Source organism: Cetorhinus maximus, chromosome 2, assembly GCF_964194155.1.
Source record: "Cetorhinus maximus chromosome 2, sCetMax3.hap1.1, whole genome shotgun sequence".
Lineage (NCBI taxonomy): Eukaryota > Metazoa > Chordata > Chondrichthyes > Lamniformes > Cetorhinidae > Cetorhinus > Cetorhinus maximus.
Window position 1 is genome coordinate 35,837,023 of NC_135880.1, and position 23,199 is coordinate 35,860,221.

Below are 23,199 nucleotides of genomic sequence, written 5' to 3' on the forward strand. Positions count from 1 at the left end.
GCGAGGGAGGCTGTTGTGAAGGCAGGAAACCTGGAAGCATGGGGAAATCCTTCAGAATTTAACCATAGGACTGTTTGAAGTGAGATGCCTACTCACAGGTAGGCTGATAGGCTGAAGGCCTTTCAGGTAGAAGGCCTTCTTTACAGGGTTGAAGCCTTACCCAGCAGATAGGTATATTGGGTGAGTAAATTGGGGGTTGGGGGGCATTAGAGAGTGGGTATAATAGTTGATGGGGGAAGCACACAGATTGTGGGTTGGGAGCAGAGGTTTACTGGGTAGCTTGTTGGCCTGGGAGGAAGCACCTCTCCTCCTCCTGGTCCACAAGCAGTGCTGTAAAAGCACTTACTTCCTGGATTCAGCATCTCTCATCTCCTTTAAATTGTCGAGTTTCCAGAGACCCAGGAACCCAACTGCCTCTAGTTCAAAATTGAATGACTGTTAATCTGAAGTTATACAGCTTCATTGTAATATTTAAATGGCCAAAATTACTTCCTCTGAACGGATTGCTGGCCCACCCCCAGTCCCATCTCAGTTAAGATTAGATGTAGGCGGATTCAGTTCCTGTTCCAGGTCTTTTGCGTTTTAACCTTTAACACAACCCCAACTGACCTATTTTTAGAATTTAAGGTTCAGCCCAACTCGGATATGGGGGTGGATTATGTAGGACAACTGAGGGAAAGAGAAACAGAGAAAGAGAAAGAAAGAGGTCCAAATTTTTGTTAAAATTACCTTAGCCAAAATGGGGCCAGAGCGTGGAATCTGGAAGTCCTGCCCCCAAACCCGGCAGCCACCATTTCACCTGGGGGTGAGGGGGTGTGGAAGATATTTCAAACATCCATGGTTCAGGGAGGCAGCTGCACATTTAGAAGTGCTGCTGCCTTCAGACGGAAGCATTTCTGAAACATGACTCATGGGTTTTAGGCATTTGAGGAAAAGGTCTAAACCTGCCAGAGTTATTTGGAGAGGCAAGGTAACCTTTTGGGAGAGGTCAGGTACTCCATTGGGATTGTTAAGAGTAGACATTAAACTGCATAAAAACTGGATAAGGTCTTTGGAATTGTCAAACTGTCAAGTCATTTACATGCTCTGCCCTTTAAATTTTGAAAAAAAATTGCCAGCCTGCAGTTAAATAAAATCAGTGCTTGCAATTTCAATAGATGTTTGTTGGCATAAGCCTGAAGGTTATCATTATAGGAATTGTGATCTTGATTGCTTCCACAACCCTGTCATTATCACAGTAGGGGCAGCCTGTAAGTTCACAGTTTGACTCACAGCTCAGAGAAGTTATAAAGGGATTAGTTCTCTTTGATGTGGGGCTATGAATGTAATGTTTGTTTTTAAGGGATTGAAGGAAATGTTTGTCTTTATGAAGGATTAAATACTTGAATTGATTTAAATATAATAAATGGGCTTTTATCAATGAGAATTTTTTTAATAAAGTGAAGTCTGTAATAGATACTTGGGGCGAAATCGTCCCAGATTTGCACTAATTGTGGTAGCGGGCAGGAAAAAGAATGTTTTACCCGCTGGCCACAATGGCGGCTTTCCACACCGTATCACCCCAAACCCACCTCATTAATCATGCATTCCCGGGAAACACGCCATTCCGATGGCGGGCAGGCTCTCATTCACCTGCCTCACTGTCACCTCATCGCTTCCTCACGCTGGGCACTATGTTTAAAGTACAGCTGCGCTCAGTGCTTCCAGCACAGGACTGCTGCACAAAGACATGGTCCTGAAATGCCAGAAGACTGCAGCCCCCGATTCAGTGGCGCATCCCTGGGATGCCTTCTGGACACCATTGGAGCCTGCCGCGATGTGCTCTACCCGAGCTCTGGCCGCAGGAGGCCCATCAATCACCACTCCGGCTTGGGAGGTGGTGGCAGAGGTGGTCAGTGCCAACGATGCACAGAAGAGGTTAGCCATCCAGTGCGGAAAGAGGGTGAATGATCTCACCCCTGCCACTAGAGTAAGGCCTCAAGCCTCACCCCTCACACCCTTTCACCCCCACACACTCTCCCATGCCACATCCAAATTAACACATGCCCCCACACTCCCCATATCTCATCACTCTAAACTCACACACTCAATCCCATCACACATTCACTGGCATCTCCCTCACTGCCAGTTCAAGGGTCATCACCACTCGCTCTTACACACATACCCTCACATCTCCATCTGGCCTAATCTCCTCTGGAGACTGCTACCTCAGCCCTCACCCTCTTGAGGCCACTTGCACAGATCAACATGCGTCCCCACACACACACCCTGGGATACCCCCCTTCCCCAGTAATGCCCTGGCCCCGCAGCCTCTTCCCTTTCTTCAGGCCACTTCTCCACCTCCCCCAAGCAAGCCCTGGCCCTGCAGTTGTTGAAAAGCCACCCCCGCCTTACAGCTGGTCTCGCAGGTAGAGACCTTCCAGGAGCCCCCCCTAAAAGTGATGTGGTGCTGCCCGCGAAGCCTGGCGCTAATGGCCACAAGTGCTGCTGCTCACAGCAATGGAGGCAAGCAGGCATGGAAGTCCTGAGCGATGTGCAGCTCACCAGGTGCACATCACTTATGTTCAGTTGTGAAACACATCGGCCTGCAATCACGCCGACGTGCTTGCATGATTCAACATTGGGGGGATGATTCCAGTGAGCTGGGCCTATAAACGATGTGCAGATGTATTACAATGAAGTTCCTGACGTCTGGCGGCAGCAAACACAGCCCGCCACTGATGGGCGGATGGTTGCAAACTGGCTTCACAATGGCGTGAACCCAATTTTTGGCTTTCCCGCCATATTGTCTGCTCCCGCCTGCTATGACGCCCAACGTCAGTGGGCACAGAAAAGTCTCCCCTTAATACTTTATTTAATTTCATCTCAGCATGGTTCCTGATGTCTGCCCATGGTGAACACTGGGGCAGTTGGCACGGAGGGTGTAAGTGCAAAATGTGGTGAGTGGGATGGGGCATAGGTTGGCACCAAGTTGGCCTGGCAGGTATATGGGGAATAGGTTGGCATGGAGGATATGAGGGGCCATGGGGGAGTGTGGGGGCATGTGTTGGTTTGGATGTGGCATGGGAGAGTGTGTGGGGGTGAAGGGGTGTGAGGGGTGAGGCTTGAGGGCTGTTTTTGGTTTTACTGCTTTTTTTTTCACAACTGGGACAATGGTAGGGATCTTCCAGTCCCATCGTGGTGGGACCCTCAGCCGGCCAACCAAAAGTCTGTTAATTTTCGCCGGGACTGGAAAATCCTGGCAGAGGGTGGGGGGGGCTGGAAAATCCCAGCCAAAGACCCAGATCACAGTGGCGGGCCTTAACAGCCAGACTCGGGGCCCTGGGGCTGTCTCTGAACACTTTCCAGGAGCAGCAGGCCTGACTGCGGGCACCCCACCCTGCCACCACCCCCCGTTCCACCAGAACAAAATCCTGACCTTTCGGGAGTTCTCCCGAGTTCACTTTGCAGGGTTAAGAATTTTCCAGACTCTGCGGTCCCAACCCGGAAGTGAATATTTGGCGCAAGGTAAGAGAGAGAAAGAGACAGAATGAGAGAGAGAGAGAGAGAGAGAGAACGCGCGAGAGAGAGAGAGAGCGTTTGAGTGAGTGAGTGAGAGAGAAAAAGATAAAGAATGAGAGAGAGAGAGAGAGAGAAAGCGAGAGAGAGAGAGAGCGTTTGAGTGAGTGAGAGAGAAAAAGATAAAGAATGAGAGAGAGAGGAAGAACAAGAGAAAGAATGAGAGGAGAAAGAACAAGAGAAAGAGAGAGGGAGAAGGAACAAGAGAAAGAAAGAGAGAGAGAGGGAGAAGGAACAAGAGAAAGAAAGAGAGAGAGAGAAACAAAGAAAGAGAGAAAAAAAAGAGAGAAAAAAGAGAGAGAAAGGAGAGAGAGAGAGAGAAAAATAAAGAGAGAAAAAAGAGAAAAAAGGAGAGAGAAAGAGAGAGAAAGAAAAAACAAACAGAGAAGGAGAGAAAAAAGAGGAAAGAGAGAGAAAAGAGAGGAAAGAGAGAGTGGGAAAGGAAAGGGGAGAGAGAGAAAGGAGAAAGGAGGGAAAGGAGAGAGAGAAAGGAGAGAGAGAGAAAGGAGAGGTGAGAAAGAGAGAGGTGAGAAAAAGAGAAAGGAAAAAAGAGAGAGCGAAAGACAGAGGGAGAGAGCACACGCGTAAGAGTGAGAGAAAGGAGAGAAAGAAGAGAGATAAAGAGAGAGAGAGAGAAAGAGAGAATGAAAAAGAGACATAGAAAAAGTGGGAGAAGGAGAGAGAGAGAAGGAGAAGAGAGAAAGAGAGAGGAAGAGAAAGAGAGCAAAAAGAGTGAGCGAGAGAAAGAGTGAAAGAGGGAGAGAAAAAGACAGTGAGAAAAAGAGAGAAAACAAGAAAGAGAGAAAGAGAAAGAAAGAGAGGAAAAGAGAGAAAGAAGCAAGTGAAAGAGAGAGAGAGAAAGGGAAAAGAGAGGAGAGAAAAGAGAAAAGAGAGGAGAGAACAGAAGGGGAGAAAAGAGAAAGAAAGAGAAGGAGAAAAGAGAAAGAAAGAGAGGGAGAAAGTGAGAGAAACAGAGAGAGAAAAAGAGAGAGGGAAAAAGGGAGGAAGAGAAAAGAGAGCGAGAAAGAGAGAGATGGAAACAGCTAGAAAAAAGAATGAGAGAAAGAGTGAGAGAGAGAGAGAAAAAGGCAGCGAGAAAGAGAGATAAAGGATAGAAAAAAGAGAGGTATAACGGGAGAGAGAGGGATAGAAAGAGAGAAAGGAGAGAAAAAAGAAATAAGTGATAGAGAGAGAAAGAGATAGAGGCAAAGAAAGGAGAGAGAAAGAAAGAAAGAGAGGAGAAGAGATAGAGAGTGAGAGAACAAGAGAGAAAGAGAGAGGGAGAGAAAGAGAGAAAAAAGAGTGAGTGAGTGAAAGAGGGAGAGAAAAAGACAATGAGAAATAAAGAGAAAAAGAGAAAGAAAGAGGAAAAGAAAAAGAAGAGAGTGAAGGAGTGCGTGAAAGAGAGAGAACAAGACAGAGAGAAAGATAAAGAATGAGAGAGAGGGAGGAAGAATGAGAGGAAGAATGAGAGAGTGGGAGAAAGAACAAGAGAAAGAATGAGAGAGTGGGAGAAAGAACAAAAGAGAGAAAAGAAAAGAGAGAGAGAAAAAAGAGAAAGAATGAGAGAGAATGAGAGAGAGAAAGAATGAGAGAGAGGGAGTAAGAGAGAAAGAAAGAAGGAGAAAAAGATAGAGAGAAAGAGAAAGGAAAAAAGAGAGAGTGAAAGACAGAGGGGGAGAGAGAGCATGCGAGAGAGGAGAGAGAAAGAGGAGAAAGGAGAGAGAAGGGAGAAAAAGTGAAAGACAGAGAGAAAAAGGGGGAGAAAGAGAGAGTGAAAGGGAGAGGAGAGAAAGGAGAGAGAAGAGAGAGAGAGGAGAGAAGAGAAAGGAGAGGCGAGAAAGAGAGAAGAGATAGAAAGAGCATGAGAGAACAAGAGAGAAAGAGAGAGGGAGAAAGAGGGAGAGAAAGAGAGCAAAAAGAGTGAGCGAGAGAAAGAGTGAAAGGGAGAGAAAAAGTCAGTGAGTAAAAGAGAAAACAAAAGTGTGAGAAAGAGGAAAAGAGTGAAAGAAGAGGCAAAGAGAGAGAGTGAAAGAGAGAGGAGAAGAGAGAAAAGAGAGGAGAGAAAAGAGAGGAGAGAGGAAAAGAGAAAAGAGAGACGAAGTGAGAGAAAAAGAGAGAGCGGAAGAGGGAGGGAGAGAAAAAAGATAAAGGGAGAGATAGAAACAGACAAAAAAAAGTGACAGAAGGAGTAAAAGAGGGAGAGAGAAAGACAACAAGAAAGGGAGAACAAAGATAGAGAAAAGAGAGAAAGAGATAGAAAGCGAGAGAGATAGAAAGGGAGAGAGATAGAAAGAGAGAGAAAGAAAGAGAGAGAGATAGGAAGAGAAAAAATGAGAGAGAAAAAGAGAGATAGAGGAAGAGAAAGAGATAGAAAGAGAAAGAGATAGGAGGAGAGAGACATAGAAACAGAAAGAGATAGGAGGAGAGAGAGAGAAAAAGAGGGAGAGGAGAGACAGGAAAAGAGAGGACCAAAAAGAGAGGAGTGAAAAGAGAGGAGAGAAGAGAGAGAAGAGAGGAGAGAAGAGAGAGAGAAAAGAGAGAGAGAGAAAGAGAAAGTGAGAGAAAAAGAGAGAGGGGAAGAGGGAGGGAGAGAAAAGAGAGACAGAGAAAAGGAGAGATAGAAACAGACAAAAAAGTGTGAGAGAAAGAGTAAAAGAGGGAAAGAAAAATACAGCGAGAAAGAGAGAACAAAGATAGAAAAAAGAGAGAAAGAGATAGAAAGTGAGAGAGATAGAAAGGAAGAGAGAGATAGAAAGAGAGAGAGAGAAAGAAAAAGAGAGAGAGAAAGAAAAAGAGAGAGAGAAAAAAAGGAGAGAAAAAAGAAACAAGAGATAGAGAGAGAGAAAAAGAGAAATAGAGGAAGAGAGAAATAGAAAGAGGGAGAGGAGAGAGAAAGAGGGAGAGGAGAGAGAAAGAGGGAGAGGAGAGAGAAAGAGAGGAGAGAAAAAGAGAGGAGAGAAAAAGAGAGGAGAGAAAAGAGAGAGAGAGAGAAAAGAGAAATAGAAAATGAGAGAGATAGAAACAGCTGGAAAAAAGTGAGAGAGAAAGTGTGAAAGAGGGAGAGAAAAGACAGCGAGAAAGAGAGAAAAAGGATAGAAAAAAGAGAGAAATAAGATAAAAAGAGAGATAGAAAGAGAGATAGAAAGGGAGGGAGATAGAAAGAAAGAAAGAGAGAGAGAGTGATAGGAAGAGAAAAAGTGTGAGACAGAGGGAAAGAGAGAGAAAAGGATACAGAGAGAAAAAGAAGCAGAGAGAAATAGAAAGGGCAAGAGATAGAGAGAGAAAGAGAGGAAGAGGGAGAGGAAAAGAGAGAAGAGAAAAGAGGGGAGGGAATAGAGAGGAGAGAAAGAGGGAAGAGAGAGAAGAGAGAGAGAGAGAGAGAGAAGAGAGAGAGAAGAGAGGAAAAGAGAGGAGAAGAAAGAGAGGAGAGAATAGAGAGGAGAGAATAGAGAGGAGAGAATAGAGAGGAGAGAAGAGAAAGTGATGGGAAGAGAAAGAGATGGGAAGAGAAAGAGATGGGAAGAGAAAGAGATGGGAAGAGAAAGAGAGAGGAAGAGAAAGAGAGGAAGAGGGAGAGGAAAAGAGAGGAGAGAAAAGAGAGGAGAGGAAAGAGAGGAGAGTAAAGAGAGGAGAAGAAAGAGAGGAGAAGAAAGAGAGGAGAAGAAAGAGAGGAGAGGAAAAGAGAGGAGAGGAAAAGAGAGGAGAGGAACGAGGGAGAGAAAAGTAAGAGGGAAAGAGAGAGAGGGAGAGAGAGAAAGTGAGAGAAAGAGAGAGAAAAGGAAGAGAAAAAGAGAGAGGGGAAGGGGAGGGAGAGAAAAAAGAGAGATCAAAAGATAGAAACTGATAGAAAATAGAGTGAGAGAAAAAGGCAGTGAGAAAAAGAGAGAAAACAATAGAGAGAAAAAGAGGAAAAGAGTGAAAGAGCGAGTGAACGAGCGAGTGAACGAGAGAGACGAGAGAGGAGGGAAGAGAGGGAGAAAGAGAGGGAGAAAGAGAGGGAGAAAAACAGGGAGAAAAACAGGGAGGTGAAGAGGGAGGGAGACAATGGGAGAGATAGAAACAGATAGGAAAAAGAGTGAGAGAAAGAGTGAAAGAGGGAGAGAAAAAGACAGTGAGAAAGAGAGAACAAAGATAGAAAAAAGAGAGAAAGAAAGAGAGAACAAGAGAGGGAGAAAGAGAGGGAGATAGAAAGAGGGAGCGATAGAAAGAGGGAGAGATATAGAAAGAAAGAGAGAGATAGAGAGAGAGAAAAAAAAGACAAATAGAGGAAGACAGAGAGGTAGGAAAGAGGGAGAGGAGAGGGAGAGGAGAGAGAGAAAGAGGGAGAAGAGAGAAAGAAAAGGGGGAATGAAAAGGGGGAGAGAAAAGATAGAAAGAGAGATAGAGAGAGAGAGAAAGAAAGAGAGAGAGCAAAGGGAGAAAGAAAAGAGAGAAGAGAAAGGAGGGGAGAGAAAAGAGAGAGAGAGAAAAAAGAGGGCGAAGAGAGCGAAAAGAGCGGGAGAAAAGAGATAGAAAAGTGAGAGAAAAGGAGAGAAAAGAGAGAGAGAGGAAGAGAGATAGAGAAAGAGAGAGAGAAAGTGAGAGAAACAGAGAGAGAAAAACAGAAAGAGTGGAAGAGGGAGGAAGAGAAAAGAGAGATAGAGAAAGAGAGAGATAGAAACAGATAGCAAAAAGAGTGAGAGAAAGAGTGAGAGAAAAAGACAGCAAGAGAGGGAGATAAAAGAGAAAAAGAGAAAGAATGAGAAAAAGAGAGATAGAGAGGGAGATAGAGAGGGAGATAGAGAGGGAGATAGAGAGGGAGATGGATAGAAAGAGTGAGAGGTAGAAAGAGTGAGAGGTTGAAAGAGAGGGAGAGAAAAAGAGAGAGAAAGAGAGAGAGAGAGGGAGAGAAAGAGAGAGAGAGGGAGAGAAAGAGAAAGAGAGAGGGAGAGAAAGAGAGAGAGAGAGACAAAAGAGAGATAGAGAAAGGGAGAGATAGAAACGGATAGAAAAAAGAGATAAAGTGAAAGAGGGAGAGAAAAAGACAGCGAGAGAGAAAGATAGGAAAAAGAGAGATAGAAAGAGAGGGGAGAGAGAGAGAAAGAGAAAGAGAAAAAAGAAACAAGAGAGAGAGAAAGAGGGAGAGGAGAGAAAGAGGGAAAGAGAGGAGAGAAGAGAGAGGATGGAAAAGAGAGGAGAAGAGAGAGGAGAGGGGAGAGAGGAGAGAAAGAGAGACAAAGATAGAAAAAAGAGAAAGAATGGGAGAAAAACAGACATAGAAAGGGAGAGAAATAGAAAGAGGGAAAGAAAAAGAGATATAGAAAGAAAGAGAGAGAGAGTAAGAGAGAAAGAGAGAGGGGTAGAAAGAAAGAGATAGAAAGAGAGAAAAAGAGAAAGAGAAAAAAAGAAGTAAGAGATAGAGAGAGAAAAAAAGACAAATCGAGGAAGAGAGAGAGATAAAAAGAGAGGGAGATAGGAAGAGAGAGAAAGAGGGAGAGGAGAGAGATAAAAAGAGAGGATAGAAAAGAGAGGAGAGAAAAGGGAGGGGAGAAAAGGGAGGGGAGAAAAGAGAGGGAGAGAAAGAGAGAGAAAAAGAGAGGGGAAAGAGAGATAGAGAAAGAGAGATAGAAACAGATAGAAAAAAGAGTGAGAGAAAGAGTGAAAGAGGGAGAGAAAAAGACAGCAAGAAAGAGAAAGATAGAAAAAAGAGAGAAAGAAAGGAAGAGATAGAAAGAGAGAGATAGAAAGAAAGAGAGAGAAATTGAGGGTAAAAGAGAGAAAAAAAGAAACAAGAGATAGAGAGAAAGAGAGAGAGAGAAAGGGAGAGAGAGAAAAGAGATAGAGGAAGAGAGAGAGAGAAAGGGGGAGAGCAGAGAGAGGGAGAGGAGAGAAAGAGGGAGAGGAGAGAGAGGGGGGGAGAGGAGAGAAAAGAGTAGAGAAAAAGAGAGGAGAGAGGAGAGAAAAGAGAGAGAGAGAAAGAGAGAAAAGAGAGGAGAGAAAAGAGAGAGAGAGAAAGAGATCGAGAGAGTGAAAAAGAGAGAGGGAGAGAAAGAGGGAGGGAGAGAAAAGAGAGATAAAGAGAGAGATAGAAACAGGTAGAAAAAAGACTGAAAGAGGTTGATAAAAAGGCAGCGAGAAAGAGAGAACAAAGTTAGAAAAACGAGAGATAGAGAGAAAAAGTGTGATAGAAAGAGAGAGATAGAGAGAGGGAAAGAGAGAGAGGGAAAGGGGGAGAGAAAAGGGGGGAGAGAAAAAGGGGGAGAGAAAAAGCAGGAGAGAAAAAGGGGGAAGAAAAAGGGGGAGAGAAAAGGGGGGCAGAGTAAAAGGGGGAGAGAAAAAGGGGGGAGAGAAAAAGGGGGGAGAGAAAAAGGGGGGAGAGGGAGAAAGAGGAGAGAGAGAAAGAAGAGAGAAAGAGAGAGAAGGAAAGAGATAGAGAGAGGTCTAGAGGGCAGGGTCTGCAAGATGAAGGAAAAAGGACTGTGGTGGCAGAAGATAATGTGTGTACCAGAAGAGGAGAAAGAGAATTAAATAAATAGGGGGATGGAAGATTCAAAATTGATGAGAAGATTGAAAGGTGGGATGCTGAGTGAGGGACATAGGGCACATGTTCGGTGAGATTGACCAAGACTATCCTCAGTGCTGGCAGACTGCTTTAGACCAGCAATGGTGCAAGCAGGCAACCTTCTCACATTCAGACCAAGGATACTTCTGGTGGGGGTCATTTAGTTTTACCAGTGGCCCAGTTTCTGTCACAGGCACCCAGTGAAATAATACCTCAAGAAAGGTGTCAACCTGTAACTGGTGTCTTTGTTATGTTACACATTTGCTTTGTTGGTACTTTTGCCATCAAAGGCAACTATGCAGGAGGCATATGTGTGCTTAGCCCGAGAGTATGATGGAGGCAGATTCAATTGTGGTTTTCAGAAGAGAACTGGATCATTACCTGAAGTGGAAAAATTTGCTGGGCTATTGGTGGGGTTGGGGGGGTGGGTGGGGGGAAAGAGAGGTGGGGTAGAGGCACTAGCGCATTGTTGTTGCAGAGAGCTGGCTCAGACAGGACAAGCCAAATGGCCGCCTCCTGTGCTACAACCATTCTAATCCCCATTCTTTATAAGATCCAAGCATCTGCTTTTTATAAAATGGCTGTTCAATAAAACCTGAAGTCTTCACAACAGGAAGCAGACTGACCTGAAAGTTGGCTTTTTAAAATCACTTTGTCTGTGGAACTCGAGGATAAAGTATTCAACAGCTTCAAGATCTGCCGAAGTCCAGCGGATAGTGACACTGTCCCAGCACACAGTGCATTCCTCAGCCTTAATGATGGGGGCTGATGGCACTATAGGAAAGGCAGATGGAAATTGGATCAGATATTGTCTGCGGCTAATGTGGTGAACAATTTTTTAATTCTTCAAAGGATATCTGCGCTCCTTCAAGATATACAGGCCAGCATGGAATTTCCACCATTGGCAGCCCGAGAAAACCTCTTCACATTAAAGAAACCCAATGTTATCCACTCTGGCCTCTATTTCCTTTCAATTGAGCTCAGTGGCAGCCAATGCACAATGCTGGTGGTGGAAGTCAAAGTTAAATTTACCCAGATGTCTAATTTAGGATCGCTGGAGGAGGAAAATAAACCAGGGTTCTTGCACCTCACCATTCCCTAAAGGAATGTATATATGCAACAGGCAAGCAGTGGCCAGGATTGACTTTTCCACATGAAGGGTGAACACTTGGATGAAATGCCTGTGGGCGACCAGCACAATTGAGTAACACCTTCACAAAAGAAGGGGCAAAAACTGGGGAACAAAAAATAGGATAGAAAAGCAACAAAACCCCTTCTGTGATCAATGCTGTTTGAAGCTTTTCAAAATGCAGCTCACAGGTAAGAGGGACGGTGATCTTTGCATGATTTCTAATGGGTGAACAAAAACAAAAACAAAAATACCTGGAAAAACTCAGCAGGTCTGGCAGCGTCGGTGGAGAAGAGCACAGTTGACGTTTCGAGTCCTCATGACCCTTCAACAGAACTAGTTGAAGGGTCATGAGGACGCGAAACGTCAACTGTGCTCTTCTCCACCGACGCTGCCAGACCTGCTGAGTTTTTCCAGGTATTTTTGTTTTTGTTTTTGTTTTGGATTTCCAGCATCCGCAGTTCTTGCTTTTATTTCTAATGGGTGAATATCATTTGGACAATGTACTCTATGGTTATGGATTTAGGTGTAAATGGTCTTGGCCTGAGGCTGCCCCTCACAGATGAAACAAGTTTAGAAGTTCTATTGCGGTGAAACATGTGAGAATATTCTTCCTTATGATGTAGGAAACAAAACCAGTCTTGGCCTGCTACGTGTTTCCCCTTTTAGAGAGTAATGCTAGTGAGAAGCAGAAAGGGATCTCCAGCCTGAACCATTGCTCTCGTTTGAAAGTGTGTGGGTGTGTTGGGGGAGGTGAGTAACAAATGAAAAAAACAAATAAAATGAAAAATGACCTTGTTTAAATGGCTTGGAATCTTCTAGAGCATGTAGGCAACAGTCTCCAATTAAACATCCAACTCTAGCCTGACAAAAAGGTATATCTTAAACCAGATATTCTGGCAAGATCATCCACAGACATGGGGCAGAATTTTGGAACAAAAACAGAAAATGCTGGAAAAATTCAGCAGGTCTAGCAGCATCTGTGGAGAGGGGAACAGAGTTAACGTTTCGAGTCTATATGACACTTTTTCAGGATTTTGGGTTGGGACCTCAACATTGGGGTCAAATGGGGGGATCACAACTCTCCACTGTGGGTAAAACACTCACCCAGCAGTGATTGTGTCAGGATTGGTCAACTAGCGGTCGGAGGGAAGGATCAAATTAAGTACAACAGCTGGGCTCTCAAAGCTCAAAAGGATGAAGCCTGCAGTTCAGGCAAAGTTGAGAGAGGGCGCCTCCACCTTGAGGCATCCTCTCTCCAACTTTTTAAACTTTTAATAAATAAAAAAACACCCTTCGCAGCCAGGCAACTGTTGTGCAGGTGAATCTCTCCACAGGGTGACCTCCAGCCATTGCTGTGATCAGGCAGGCAAAAGAAGGCCTCAAAACCTGAATGTGAACCCAATCTCTTCTGACCCGATGTCCACACGCACAGTAAAGGTCACTGAATAGTCATCCAGAGTGGACGCCCTGGCCTTAACCTAAAGGCAATTCTCGTGTCTCCACCTCTGCACAGATTGGATAAGATACTCATCACCTAAACTTGCTGAACCTTAAAGGAGGGAACTGAAGCCATTTCTATGGAATTTCTGGCAAAATGTAATACTTAGCAAATTATCACTGTAATGATGTTACGTGCTAGATATTCCTTTTTCTACTTGATTACTGGGATGGACTTACCAGTCTGAACGATGACCTTCTCACTGGGCAAACTGCACCCTGCAAAGTTCACTGCCATCACCCAGACCAGATAACACCTGTTTGGTTCCAAATTGTCTAACGTACAGTAACTTTCTTTCACTGCCATCTTGTATTCATCAGCTACACTTCCTTTAAAAAAAAGCATGATCAGTTAGGGTCAGGTGTTCTGTAAGGTGGCTCCATATTGAACATTGTATACACTCTAAGTCATTACCCAGGTTTCCGTTGTAATTTATAATTCTTCAGCTCTGCTACACAAGTTTACACGGGATTCACTCAAGCAGGTTCAAAAGAAAAGGTGGCATTCAATTTTTAGAGATTAATCCACTCATCGATACTACTTTATTTTCAGACTTTGATTGCTTAACAATCTTTCTTTTGGGGGAAACATAAATATAGACGAGGCAGCCTTGGGAGTATCACCCTGGGAGTGGAACTGGTCAGTTTGAAATTCCAAAAAGAGAGAAAAAGATCAAATTGAAGTTCCAAGAAACAATATAATTAATTTAAAACAAAAGACTTGCATTTATACAATCGGACATCTCAAAGCACTTAACAGCCAATGAAGTACTTTTGAAGTGTAGTCACTGTAATGTATGGCAGCCAACTTGTGTATAGCAAGTTCCCACAGACAGCAATCCAGATTATCTGCTTTTGTGATGTTCATCGAGGGATAAATATCAGTCAGGACTCCAGTGATAACTCACCTGAGCTTTTTTGAAATAGTACCATGGGATCTCTTACATCTACCCGACAGGGCAGACTGTTTAATGTCACATCTGAAAGAAGGCACCTCAAACAGTACAGCACTCGTCTTGCACTTGACTTTGGTGCTCAAACCCTGGAGTGGGATTTGAACCCATAACCTTCTGAGTCAGAAGTAAGTGTGCTACCAGCTAGCCTATGGCTAATGAAAGGGTAATATAGCTCCCACAGTGATAAGATGCTCAAGGAAAAGAAACACCCGTATTAAAGCTAGTTACAACAGTTCAGCTTAGCTCTTATAACTCTCAATATCCGGTGCCCAAAAGGTACCCAAAAGATGTGCTGAGGACCGTGGACTGGGAAACATCTGATACTCCAATTTAAATCACAGATTTTGGATGGTTCTGACTGTACTACCAGAATAGTTACCCAGGAAAGGTTAGAAGAATTAAAATCACTTCTAACTCATGGGTAACTATACTAGTGACATCCCTGACTCCCCACTGGACCCTCCAACTACCCACCCGACCCACAGCTATGCCCCAACAAGCACCAGAATCCCCCTCACTGATAACCCAACCCCCCCCACATGACCTCCCACTGACCACCCGACCCCGACCCCGCCCCTCACTGAACACCTGACTCCCTCCCACTGATCAGACCGCGCTCCCCTCCCACACTGATGACCCCCTGATCCCCCTTCCCACTGACCGCGCCGCCCCCCCCTGCCCCCCCCAACAACAACCCGTCCACCACATTCTACCCACTTAACTGACACACTTACCGAACTTACACACTTACCTACACCTGGCTTCTCAAAGTAGCTGGGGCCTTTAGACCTACCTTCTTTATGGCAGCTAGTGCTGTAAAAAAGGGGGTGTGACTTCCTTCCCCCTGACTCTCCTGCACTCGACTCAAGGCCTCGCGAACCCATGACATTGCACTATTCTCACCCAGCCCGAGTCGGAAGATTGGGCATTCCAGTGTAAGTAAATAGGAGCAGAGTGGCAATCTGACTGTGATTGCCACTCCTTGGAAGTCCTGGCCCAGAGTTGCAGCTTTTGTTACTTAAACCATTCAAGGAATTAGGAAACAATTCTCTCCTTCCTATAAATAATTATCTGGCTCTTTCCCCCTGGACTGCTCGTCTTTTGCAAAGCAAATTTGCTTGATATTTTAAACGTAACACCAGGCCTGATCTGGTTCCACACTACTTTTGAAGACAGGAATGAGACCTTACTAAGATCTTACCAATAGATAATGGTGATAAACTGTTTGCTGCTCATTTCCCGGTCATGTTAATTAAAGTTCACCTATATCTTAAGGCAGAGTCACAAAGGCTTGTAAAATTGGGGGCTCACTTTTGAGAACCAATATAATCAAAGAAAATTAGGAAAGATCCAAAAGCATAACTGAGAAGCTCAGACCAAAAAGCGATTTTGATTGCTGGTTTGTATCCTTTGGCAACATATAATAACAAGTTTTTCTATAACACCTTTAAAGTAATGAAATATCCAAGGCACTTCACAGGAGCATTATAAAACCAAATTTGACCCTGAACCACATAAGAGACTTCACAGTAAATGACCAAAAGCTTGATTGAAGATGTAGGTTTTAAGAAGCATCTTAAAAGGAAGAGAGAGAGGTAGAGGGGCGGAGGGAGGGAATTCCCTTGGTTAAGGAACCTTGGCAGCTGTAGGAACTGCCACCAATGGTGGAGCAATTAAAATTGGGGATACTAAAGAGGCCAGAATTAGACCAGCGCAGATAGCTGGGAGGTTTGTGGGAGTGGAGGTGATTATAGAGATAAGGAGGGGCAAGGCCATAGAGGGAATCGAAAACAAGGAAGAGAATTTTAAAATCGAAGCATTGCTTAACCAGGGGCCAATGTAGATCAGCAACCACATGGGCGGTAGGTGACCAGAACTTGATGTAAATTAGGATACAGACGGCAGAGTTTTAGATGACCTCAAGCTTAGTAGAATGTGGGAGGCCAGCCGGGAGTGTTTTGGAATGGTCAAGTCTAGAGGTAACAAAAGGTTTCAGCATCAGATGAGATGAGGCTGGGGCAGAGTTGGACAATGTTATGAAGGTGGAAATAGGCAGTCTTAGTGATGACTTGGACATAGTGGTTGGAAGATCATCTTAGGTTTAAATATTATACCAAAGGTCACAAAGGGTCTGGTTTAGTCTCAGACTGTTGCCAGGGAAAGGGATGGAGATATAAATGGTGTACTGAACTCACATGTAGAATGTGTATCAAATTTGTATTATACCAGCAATTAATTACACCATATTGTTACGAATGCTGAACTTTACAAGATGGTTATGTTTTAAAATGTCTCCTTTAATTTAAGGTGAAACAGAACATTCTGGAGCTGGGGATGGTGAGGTCATATTAAACACCTCCACTTGGGGATGGGCCCATGTGACCTGGTTGCCACAGGGGAGAAACTCAAACAGAAACCTATTGAAATATCAAGTGACAATTTACACACCTGGGACAGTTGCTTTTTCAGACAGAGAGAGCAAGAGTAAGAATAAAAAATAAATCTTCAAAAACAATTTTTGGACCACTAGATGACTAGAAATAATTCTCATCTATACATCCAATTACTATGTTGTAAACCTATTTGTATTAATAAAAGGAAAAAGAAAACCATGTGTGTTGCAAATAAAAACTTCCACAAATCTATAGCAGGGCAATCAACATTTGATAGAAAAAGATAAATTAATGTTTGTGTGAGACCCTTCTTGAGAGCAGGTATGGATGAACTGGACGAGTCAGGAATTTTTTCAGAGAATCAAGACAAGTAAAGGCATACCCAAAAGAACTGGAAGAGGGAAGACTTCAAATGTACTAACTCCTTTCACACAGTTTAAATTGTTCAGGGTAACATTTATTTCCAAAGATTAAACTTAGAAAAATTGATCAGTTCAATTGTTAAACGCTTTGCTATCTGTTTCTTTTTATATCTTAAAGACACCAGAGGAGTAAAATGGGAGTGATTCCTCTCATTGCCATTCCAAGCAGGACCATAAACACATTCCGTTGGAACACTCATGATTTAACTAGAATAGCAAAATAGCAAACCTTTCCATTATGTTCATCGTATCACTAACACACAATAGCTAGAGGAAATCTTCCTCTACATTCAGTCTTTTATTTCTGAGATTGTGATTAGGTGAAATGGATAATTACTGGAACTAACTTAAATGAAGTGAATGAACTGAAATAGTTTGAGTTTATTTTTTTATCAAATAAAGGAATGTACTATTAATGAAATTATGACAATTGTTTAATAGTTACTATTGACTACATTTTTGCAAATCAATATCTTGAAGTAAAACATATCCAAAAATGGAGACTTTTTGACGTTAAGACTTTACCACTTTGCTCTCTGTTGCCCTCCGATTCATCCATACAGTACACCTGGAAATAATCAATGACATCTTCCTCCCCAACTGTCCAGTTGATGGTTATTGTTGTGCTCGTTGCAGTGTTGGGCTCCTGAGGAACAATTGTTGGAGACTGAGGAACTGAAAGAAAATTTTTTTAAAATACGCTGTGAAAAAGTTCAAACATTTTACATGACAACAAAAAGCAATCACTTTCTTAAATGTTGCTGGCATTAATGGGTTAAAGTTATTTTCCTTTCACTTGCACTTCAGAATGGAATGTGTGAACTGCGATGATGTAAATGCATGATGAACAACAGTCTATAAAAAGCAACTGCAAGATGGAGAAACTCAAGCAGTGTTTACCAGCATTTGTTGGCCACTGTTTTCGTCTCATTTAAGAACTTTCCTAAGACTTGAATTGAGCCCTGAAAAAGTCCTTGAAAAGGATGCAACATTGCACTGCTGCTAGAGTTTCATGCGATATAAAAAAAAAGACTAATAGTCATGCCAAAGCTCTCAGCTTCGGAGATGCATTTTTCTCTATTTCAATTCCCAGCACAGCAGCTTAAAATGTTTGGTGTGCACTTTGCAGAGAATTGTTAAAAGTCTCACATTAAAGCCATTGGCATGGGCACTGGTATTAATGGGGAGGCGGAGAAAGGGTGGGGAAGAAGGCTACATGGTTCCTCATGCTCCACAAGGAATGCTGAAACAGCCCCATACCTTGGTGAGCTGGTAGCTGCCGCCTCAGATCAGCTGCCAGGAACCCCACAGCCCAGTCCCCTTCCTTACTTCGGCGCAGGTGCTGTCACCAAGCCTGCCCTTTCATTCCGTGCCCTGAATTGTGCACTTTAAAATTTAAAGGGGTGGGAATGTGATCAGGCTTCCCCCATTCTGTCATTACGCAGACCCCTCTCACCCATTAGTGTGGGTAGTAATAAAAACGAGGCCATAGTTTGGCACCCATGACTTTCTAGTCCTTCTGAAGGTCGCTTAGCTCAACAGAATGTAGGTTGAGCACCTCTGCTTGAAGGAGTGATCACTGACTCTGCCAAAAGTCCACCCGCAGTCCCTTTTGTGCAGGTTCTAAACATCGGAAGTGCCCCGAGTCGGGAATTCAGCCACAAGTGAGGTGGGTGGGGAGAAGCAAACTTTAAAAGGCAGCAGTTGTTTAAAAAAAACCTAAACATAAGTAAATACAGGAACTTAGTCAACTTAATACAAGTTAAAGAAAAAGGTAATGGAGAAAGTAATAGGATCTGATGGTTCTACCCCAATGTAATGGCAGAAATAGGTGAAGAATCCTAGATGCATTAGTCAGAATTTTCCAAAGCTCTTTAGACTTAGGAATCATGCCTTTCGATTGAAAAATTGCAAATGTCACTTTGAAAAGAGAGGGAAAGAAAGGAGGTAACTACAAGCCGGTCAGCTCAACATCAATTCTGGGAAAATTGCTGGAATCTATCATTAAAGACAGAGTGACTGAGCACTTGGACAAGTATCACATCCAAAGAGAGTCCACATGGATTTGTGGAGGATAGATCATGCCTAATTGAACTTTCTGAGGAGGTAACTATCACAGTGGATAGGGGAGTGTCTATGGATGTTGTCTATATTGACTTCCAGAAGAAATTGATTCTCCAGATTCACCAGAGTGTAAAGGATTAAAATGATGAGGGCAGGTCGCATAAACTTGGTTTGTATTCTCCTGCATTTCAAAGGTTGAGGGATAGTCTAATTAAGGTGTTTAAAATGATAAAGGGTTTCAATACAGTAGGTCTGGTGCAGCAATCCAGAACAAGACGGGGCATCATTTTAAAATTAGGGCTAGGTCATTATGCATGAAATCAGGAACAATGAGTGAAAACAGTGACACACACTGGGTGCTGGTTCCATAGTTTCTGAAAGCCCTCCACTAGTTCACTTTAGGTCCATTCTTCCAAGTGTGAACATATCCAGCATGTCAACAGAGAAGGCACCACAATCTGATCCTACCCTTACCCAATATTCACAACACACAATTTCCAGAAACTTTCAATGGATAATGATTGGCTCATTTTTCCTCTAACCCAACAGCATTTAGCACAATTTAGGACCCCCGTGCCACCCCGGCTGATAATTACGATGTTAGATTTTATATCATGTGAACATTCTTTCCATAGTGGCATGGGGACCTGATGATTTATGCAAAGTCTTCAAATATCTATTTGAAACAGTGAAAAATGCACTCCACTAAAATGTACAGAGCCACTGGTATCTCAGCATAAACCAGGGATCAAACTTAGGATCCAAGTCTGTCGCTCATTATCACCTAAGCTGTGCATTAACTACCAAATCACTGGGGGACTTTTACCATATTTCAGTAACTTCGGAGTAGGTGTTTTAACTAGTATATAAATATATGCGAATTCAGGGCACTGCCTGCTGGAAGGTGACAGGAAATGTAATAGTGCTGCTTCCAAGTTGGAAATCTATTGCTCCCCCTTCTTCCCATTCCCAATTGTCAGTTACTTTTCCTGCCTCCTCAAAGTGGCACTGAATTGAGATTCTAACAGGAGTTACTAACATGGAGCAGCATCCCTGTGGTTTTCTTATTCTTTCGTGGGATGTGAACATCAATGGCCAGGATGTTGCCCATCCCCACTTGTTCTTGAGAAGCTGGCAGTGAACTGCCTTCTTGAACTGCTGCAGTCCAACTGATCTAGGTACATCCACAGTTCTTATTATTGATTATATTGATGAAAGGGGAGATGGTGGTGTAGTGGTAATACTACTGGACTGGTAACCCAGAGGCCCAGATTAATGTCCTGGGGTCTTTGGTTCAAATCCCAGCACAGCAACTGGTGGAATTTAAATTCACTTAATAATCTGGAATTGAAAAGCTAGTCTCAGCAATGGTGACCATGAAACCATTGTCAATTGTTGTAAAAACCCATCTGGTTCACTAATGCCCTTTAGGGAAGGAAATCTGCCATCCTTACCTGGTCTGACCTACATGTGACTCCAGATCCACAGCAATGTGGTTGACTCTTAACTACCCTCTGAAATGGCCTATCAAGCCACTCAGTTCAAGAGCAATTAGGGATAGGCAACAAATGCTGGCCTTGCCAGGAACACCCACATCCCTTGAAAGAATAAATTCTAAAAAGTCATTGAAAGTGATGGTCGTACCAGGCAAATTTCTTAGCGACTCAAACCCAGGTCTTGGAGATTTGACAGCGAGATCTTCAAAAGGGGAGCACCAACTTGGCTTTAAATCCACAGAGATTGCAGCCTCCAAGGCAGAAATCACACTGTGTAAACAGATGTTGAGTGATCAGTTATTCGAATTCCTTTTGAACAATTTGAATAAGTTAGTAGTTAGCAGTAAGCAATGATCATAACTTTAAAGCACATTTTTTAAAAAATTATTATTTCCCTCAACCACTACTTAGGCATTACATCAAAGTTCTTCTTTATTTGGAAAATAGAATGGCATGAAGGCCTCAGTAGATATTGACCTCCAATTTACAGATAATCTAATCAAGCCTAATGAAACATCCTATCCTTGTGGAAACCCACTTGCTCTTCCCCGTTGTAACCTGTTCCCCCCCCCCAATGTAAGTTACTTTTCCACCTTTCCAGACCCTCAATATCTTATTTGCTGACTACAGGGACATAGACGATAATCAGGCCTCTGCCTGGGGTGTTCTTGAACCCATCACAAGGAGGTGTATGAGCAACACCAGCTGTTTCACCATCAGAATATTCCTACCTCAGGGGAAGTACCCCTTCTCCCCCCTCCCAGGTGACCCAGCCGAAAGCAAGACAAAAGTGTGTAGAGAAATGCTGACAGTAGACATATATCCCAGTACTCTGTGGAGCAGCACGTGTACATTAACATGCTGTGTCACTAGGCTGCTAATGTACCTACACTGCCCTAACAGAACCTTACAACAGCAAAAGGGTAACATGGGCTGAAAAACAGGCAGCATTGTTTTTACAGAAAGAGTACAAAAGCCAAGGCAGTATGAATAAAAGAGGACCACGCTGAGTGCCTGAAAATATTTCAAATAAAGATTCTATTAGAGTTGGTTAGTGGAAATAAGAGATTCATCAGGCAACAGTTTACCCAAGACTATGGCACTCTGCTTTATTAAAGGCTCTATCAGCACTTAAAGCCTTGATTTATCCGAGGCAGATTATGCAAAGAATTTGTGATCAGAGCACCTTCCACAAGCAAACTCTTCAGATCAGGGTAAAGTAATTTGGAAAGTAAATCATTTAGACAAATTGTGAGGTGTCTTGTAAGATTTTTAGAGATACAATTCAGAAGAAAAAAAGGCTGGTCGGAGGCACTCTGACATCCTTTCTCAAAATAATCAAGCATTGGGGAAGGAACCAGAGTTAATAATTTCCTGAGATGCAATCAGGACTAGGGAAGCCAATTCAGGGTCATTATTTTGTAATATTCAGCAGAAGAACCACCTAGTGCAGGAACCTGGTTTGTCCAGAGAGCTTAAAGCATGAATCACCCCATTCATAGTAATAGAATCAGCTTTATCCAGGCATACCAGAGAGAGAGAGAGAGCAAGTCCTGAATAGCATTCTGAGAGTGCTTTGATTTTCTATAGTTCTTTGGTCACATCATGCCTTGAATATTGTGTCAAGTTCTGCACATCGAAACACAAGTACTGAGACTGTGCAGAATAAACAGGCTAATCCTTTAGGCGAAAGCCTAGATTATGTGGAAGAACTAGAGAAACTGGAGCCTTTCATGATGAAAGGCAAGCAAGCACCTGAGAGGTGATCTTATAGATGTTTGTAAAAGTTAGTTATGGAATGAAAATGTTGCATCTGTTAAATTCAGTTGAGAGAGTGAGACAGTGGGACAGTTTCAAACTAGGAAAATTTATTTACAACCAATATCAGTCAATTCTTCTTCATACAAAGAGTGATCCACAGGTAGAATACGTTTCCAGGAAGGGTCTGTCCATCCATAGATAGCCATGTTCTGCAAGGGGCCATAGGCATCTCTCTCTAATGACCATCCCACATCAAGAATGGCTGACCCGGAATCTCTCCTGCTCTCACTGCCTGCCATGTGCTTGATGGAAGAATTAGCAGGTTGATTATCAACCTGTTTGGCCACGCCATGAGTGCTCCAAGGAAGAGTAGTCGAGGCTAACCTTTGAATTTTTTTGAAAAGAAACTGGAAAACTTTAAAATCTCTCTGGGTGAAAGAATAAAGAAGGGGGCTCATCTGTAATCATCTTGTGACCTAATTTATGTGGGTCAGCATGAAACTAGCAAGCTATTGCTTCCTTCTTTTAGTGGAAACATTTGTGATCATCACACGAACCGTACTTGACTGTCGAACAAAGCCTCCATTTCAGCTCTACCACCTTAGGAGTCCTGACATTGCCAGGACAAGAGTCACTGGACATGAACCAAGATACTAACCAAGTTTATTTCTAAGCTGTAACCTCCAAAATTCAACACCCAAAGAATAAAGGTTTGTGAGGGCCAGAGTAAAAGATGTAATTACACCTTTACCAAACACCTACTAACACAGGGTTCTCACACCATGGAAGATTGTCAGGGCAATTGTAGGAGGGGGAACACAGACTGTTATCAACAGAGTTTATCAACTTATTTTTGTATTTGGAATAATGCACTTTGTTTAATCTTGTTTATTATGTTGTCCCTAAACTGATTTGTGTATTATGAGGAAAAGTATATAATATGAAATTATAAACATCAAGTCCTAGTAATATTTTTCAAACTTAGTGCTGGTGTATTGTAGAAAGGCTTCCATAGGCCAAACTGGGGTTAGTAATAATGTTAAAAACATTCCATACGCATTAATCAGGAACTTCAAGCTGTTAACATTTTTCATTGTAACGGCACCGCTCAATAGTGAGATTTGTACGAATACCACTCTTGATTAAAGAGAGCATAGATTGATTAGTCCAAAAGTACCTGTCATTGATCATTCTGAAGGACTGTAGATAAAAAGAAGAGAGAGATTAAATGGAGAGGAAAAGTGTCAGAGTCATAGAGTCATAGAAGTCTACAGCACAGAAAAAGGCCCTTCGGCCCATCAAGTCTGCACCGGTCAAACAAGTACCTAACTATTCTAATCCCATTTTCCAGCACTAGGCCCATAGCCTTGTATGCC

The 23,199-nt window shown here is 43.0% G+C and overlaps 1 protein-coding gene across 1 annotated transcript in view; it reads right to left on the minus strand.

The window, feature by feature from the left end:
• LOC144689979 (cardiomyopathy-associated protein 5-like) overlaps positions 1-23,199 on the minus strand; it is an 88,886-nt gene that overhangs the window by 19,157 nt on the left and 46,530 nt on the right. Inside the window, exons 5-9 of the mRNA XM_078557519.1 lie at positions 23,001-23,023; positions 20,211-20,332; positions 17,028-17,177; positions 12,912-13,061; positions 10,729-10,876 (exon numbers count right to left, since the gene is read on the minus strand). Of these exons, the coding sequence (XP_078413645.1) occupies positions 10,729-10,876; positions 12,912-13,061; positions 17,028-17,177; positions 20,211-20,332; positions 23,001-23,023 (593 nt within the window). The remainder of the gene's footprint in view (positions 1-10,728; positions 10,877-12,911; positions 13,062-17,027; positions 17,178-20,210; positions 20,333-23,000; positions 23,024-23,199) is intronic.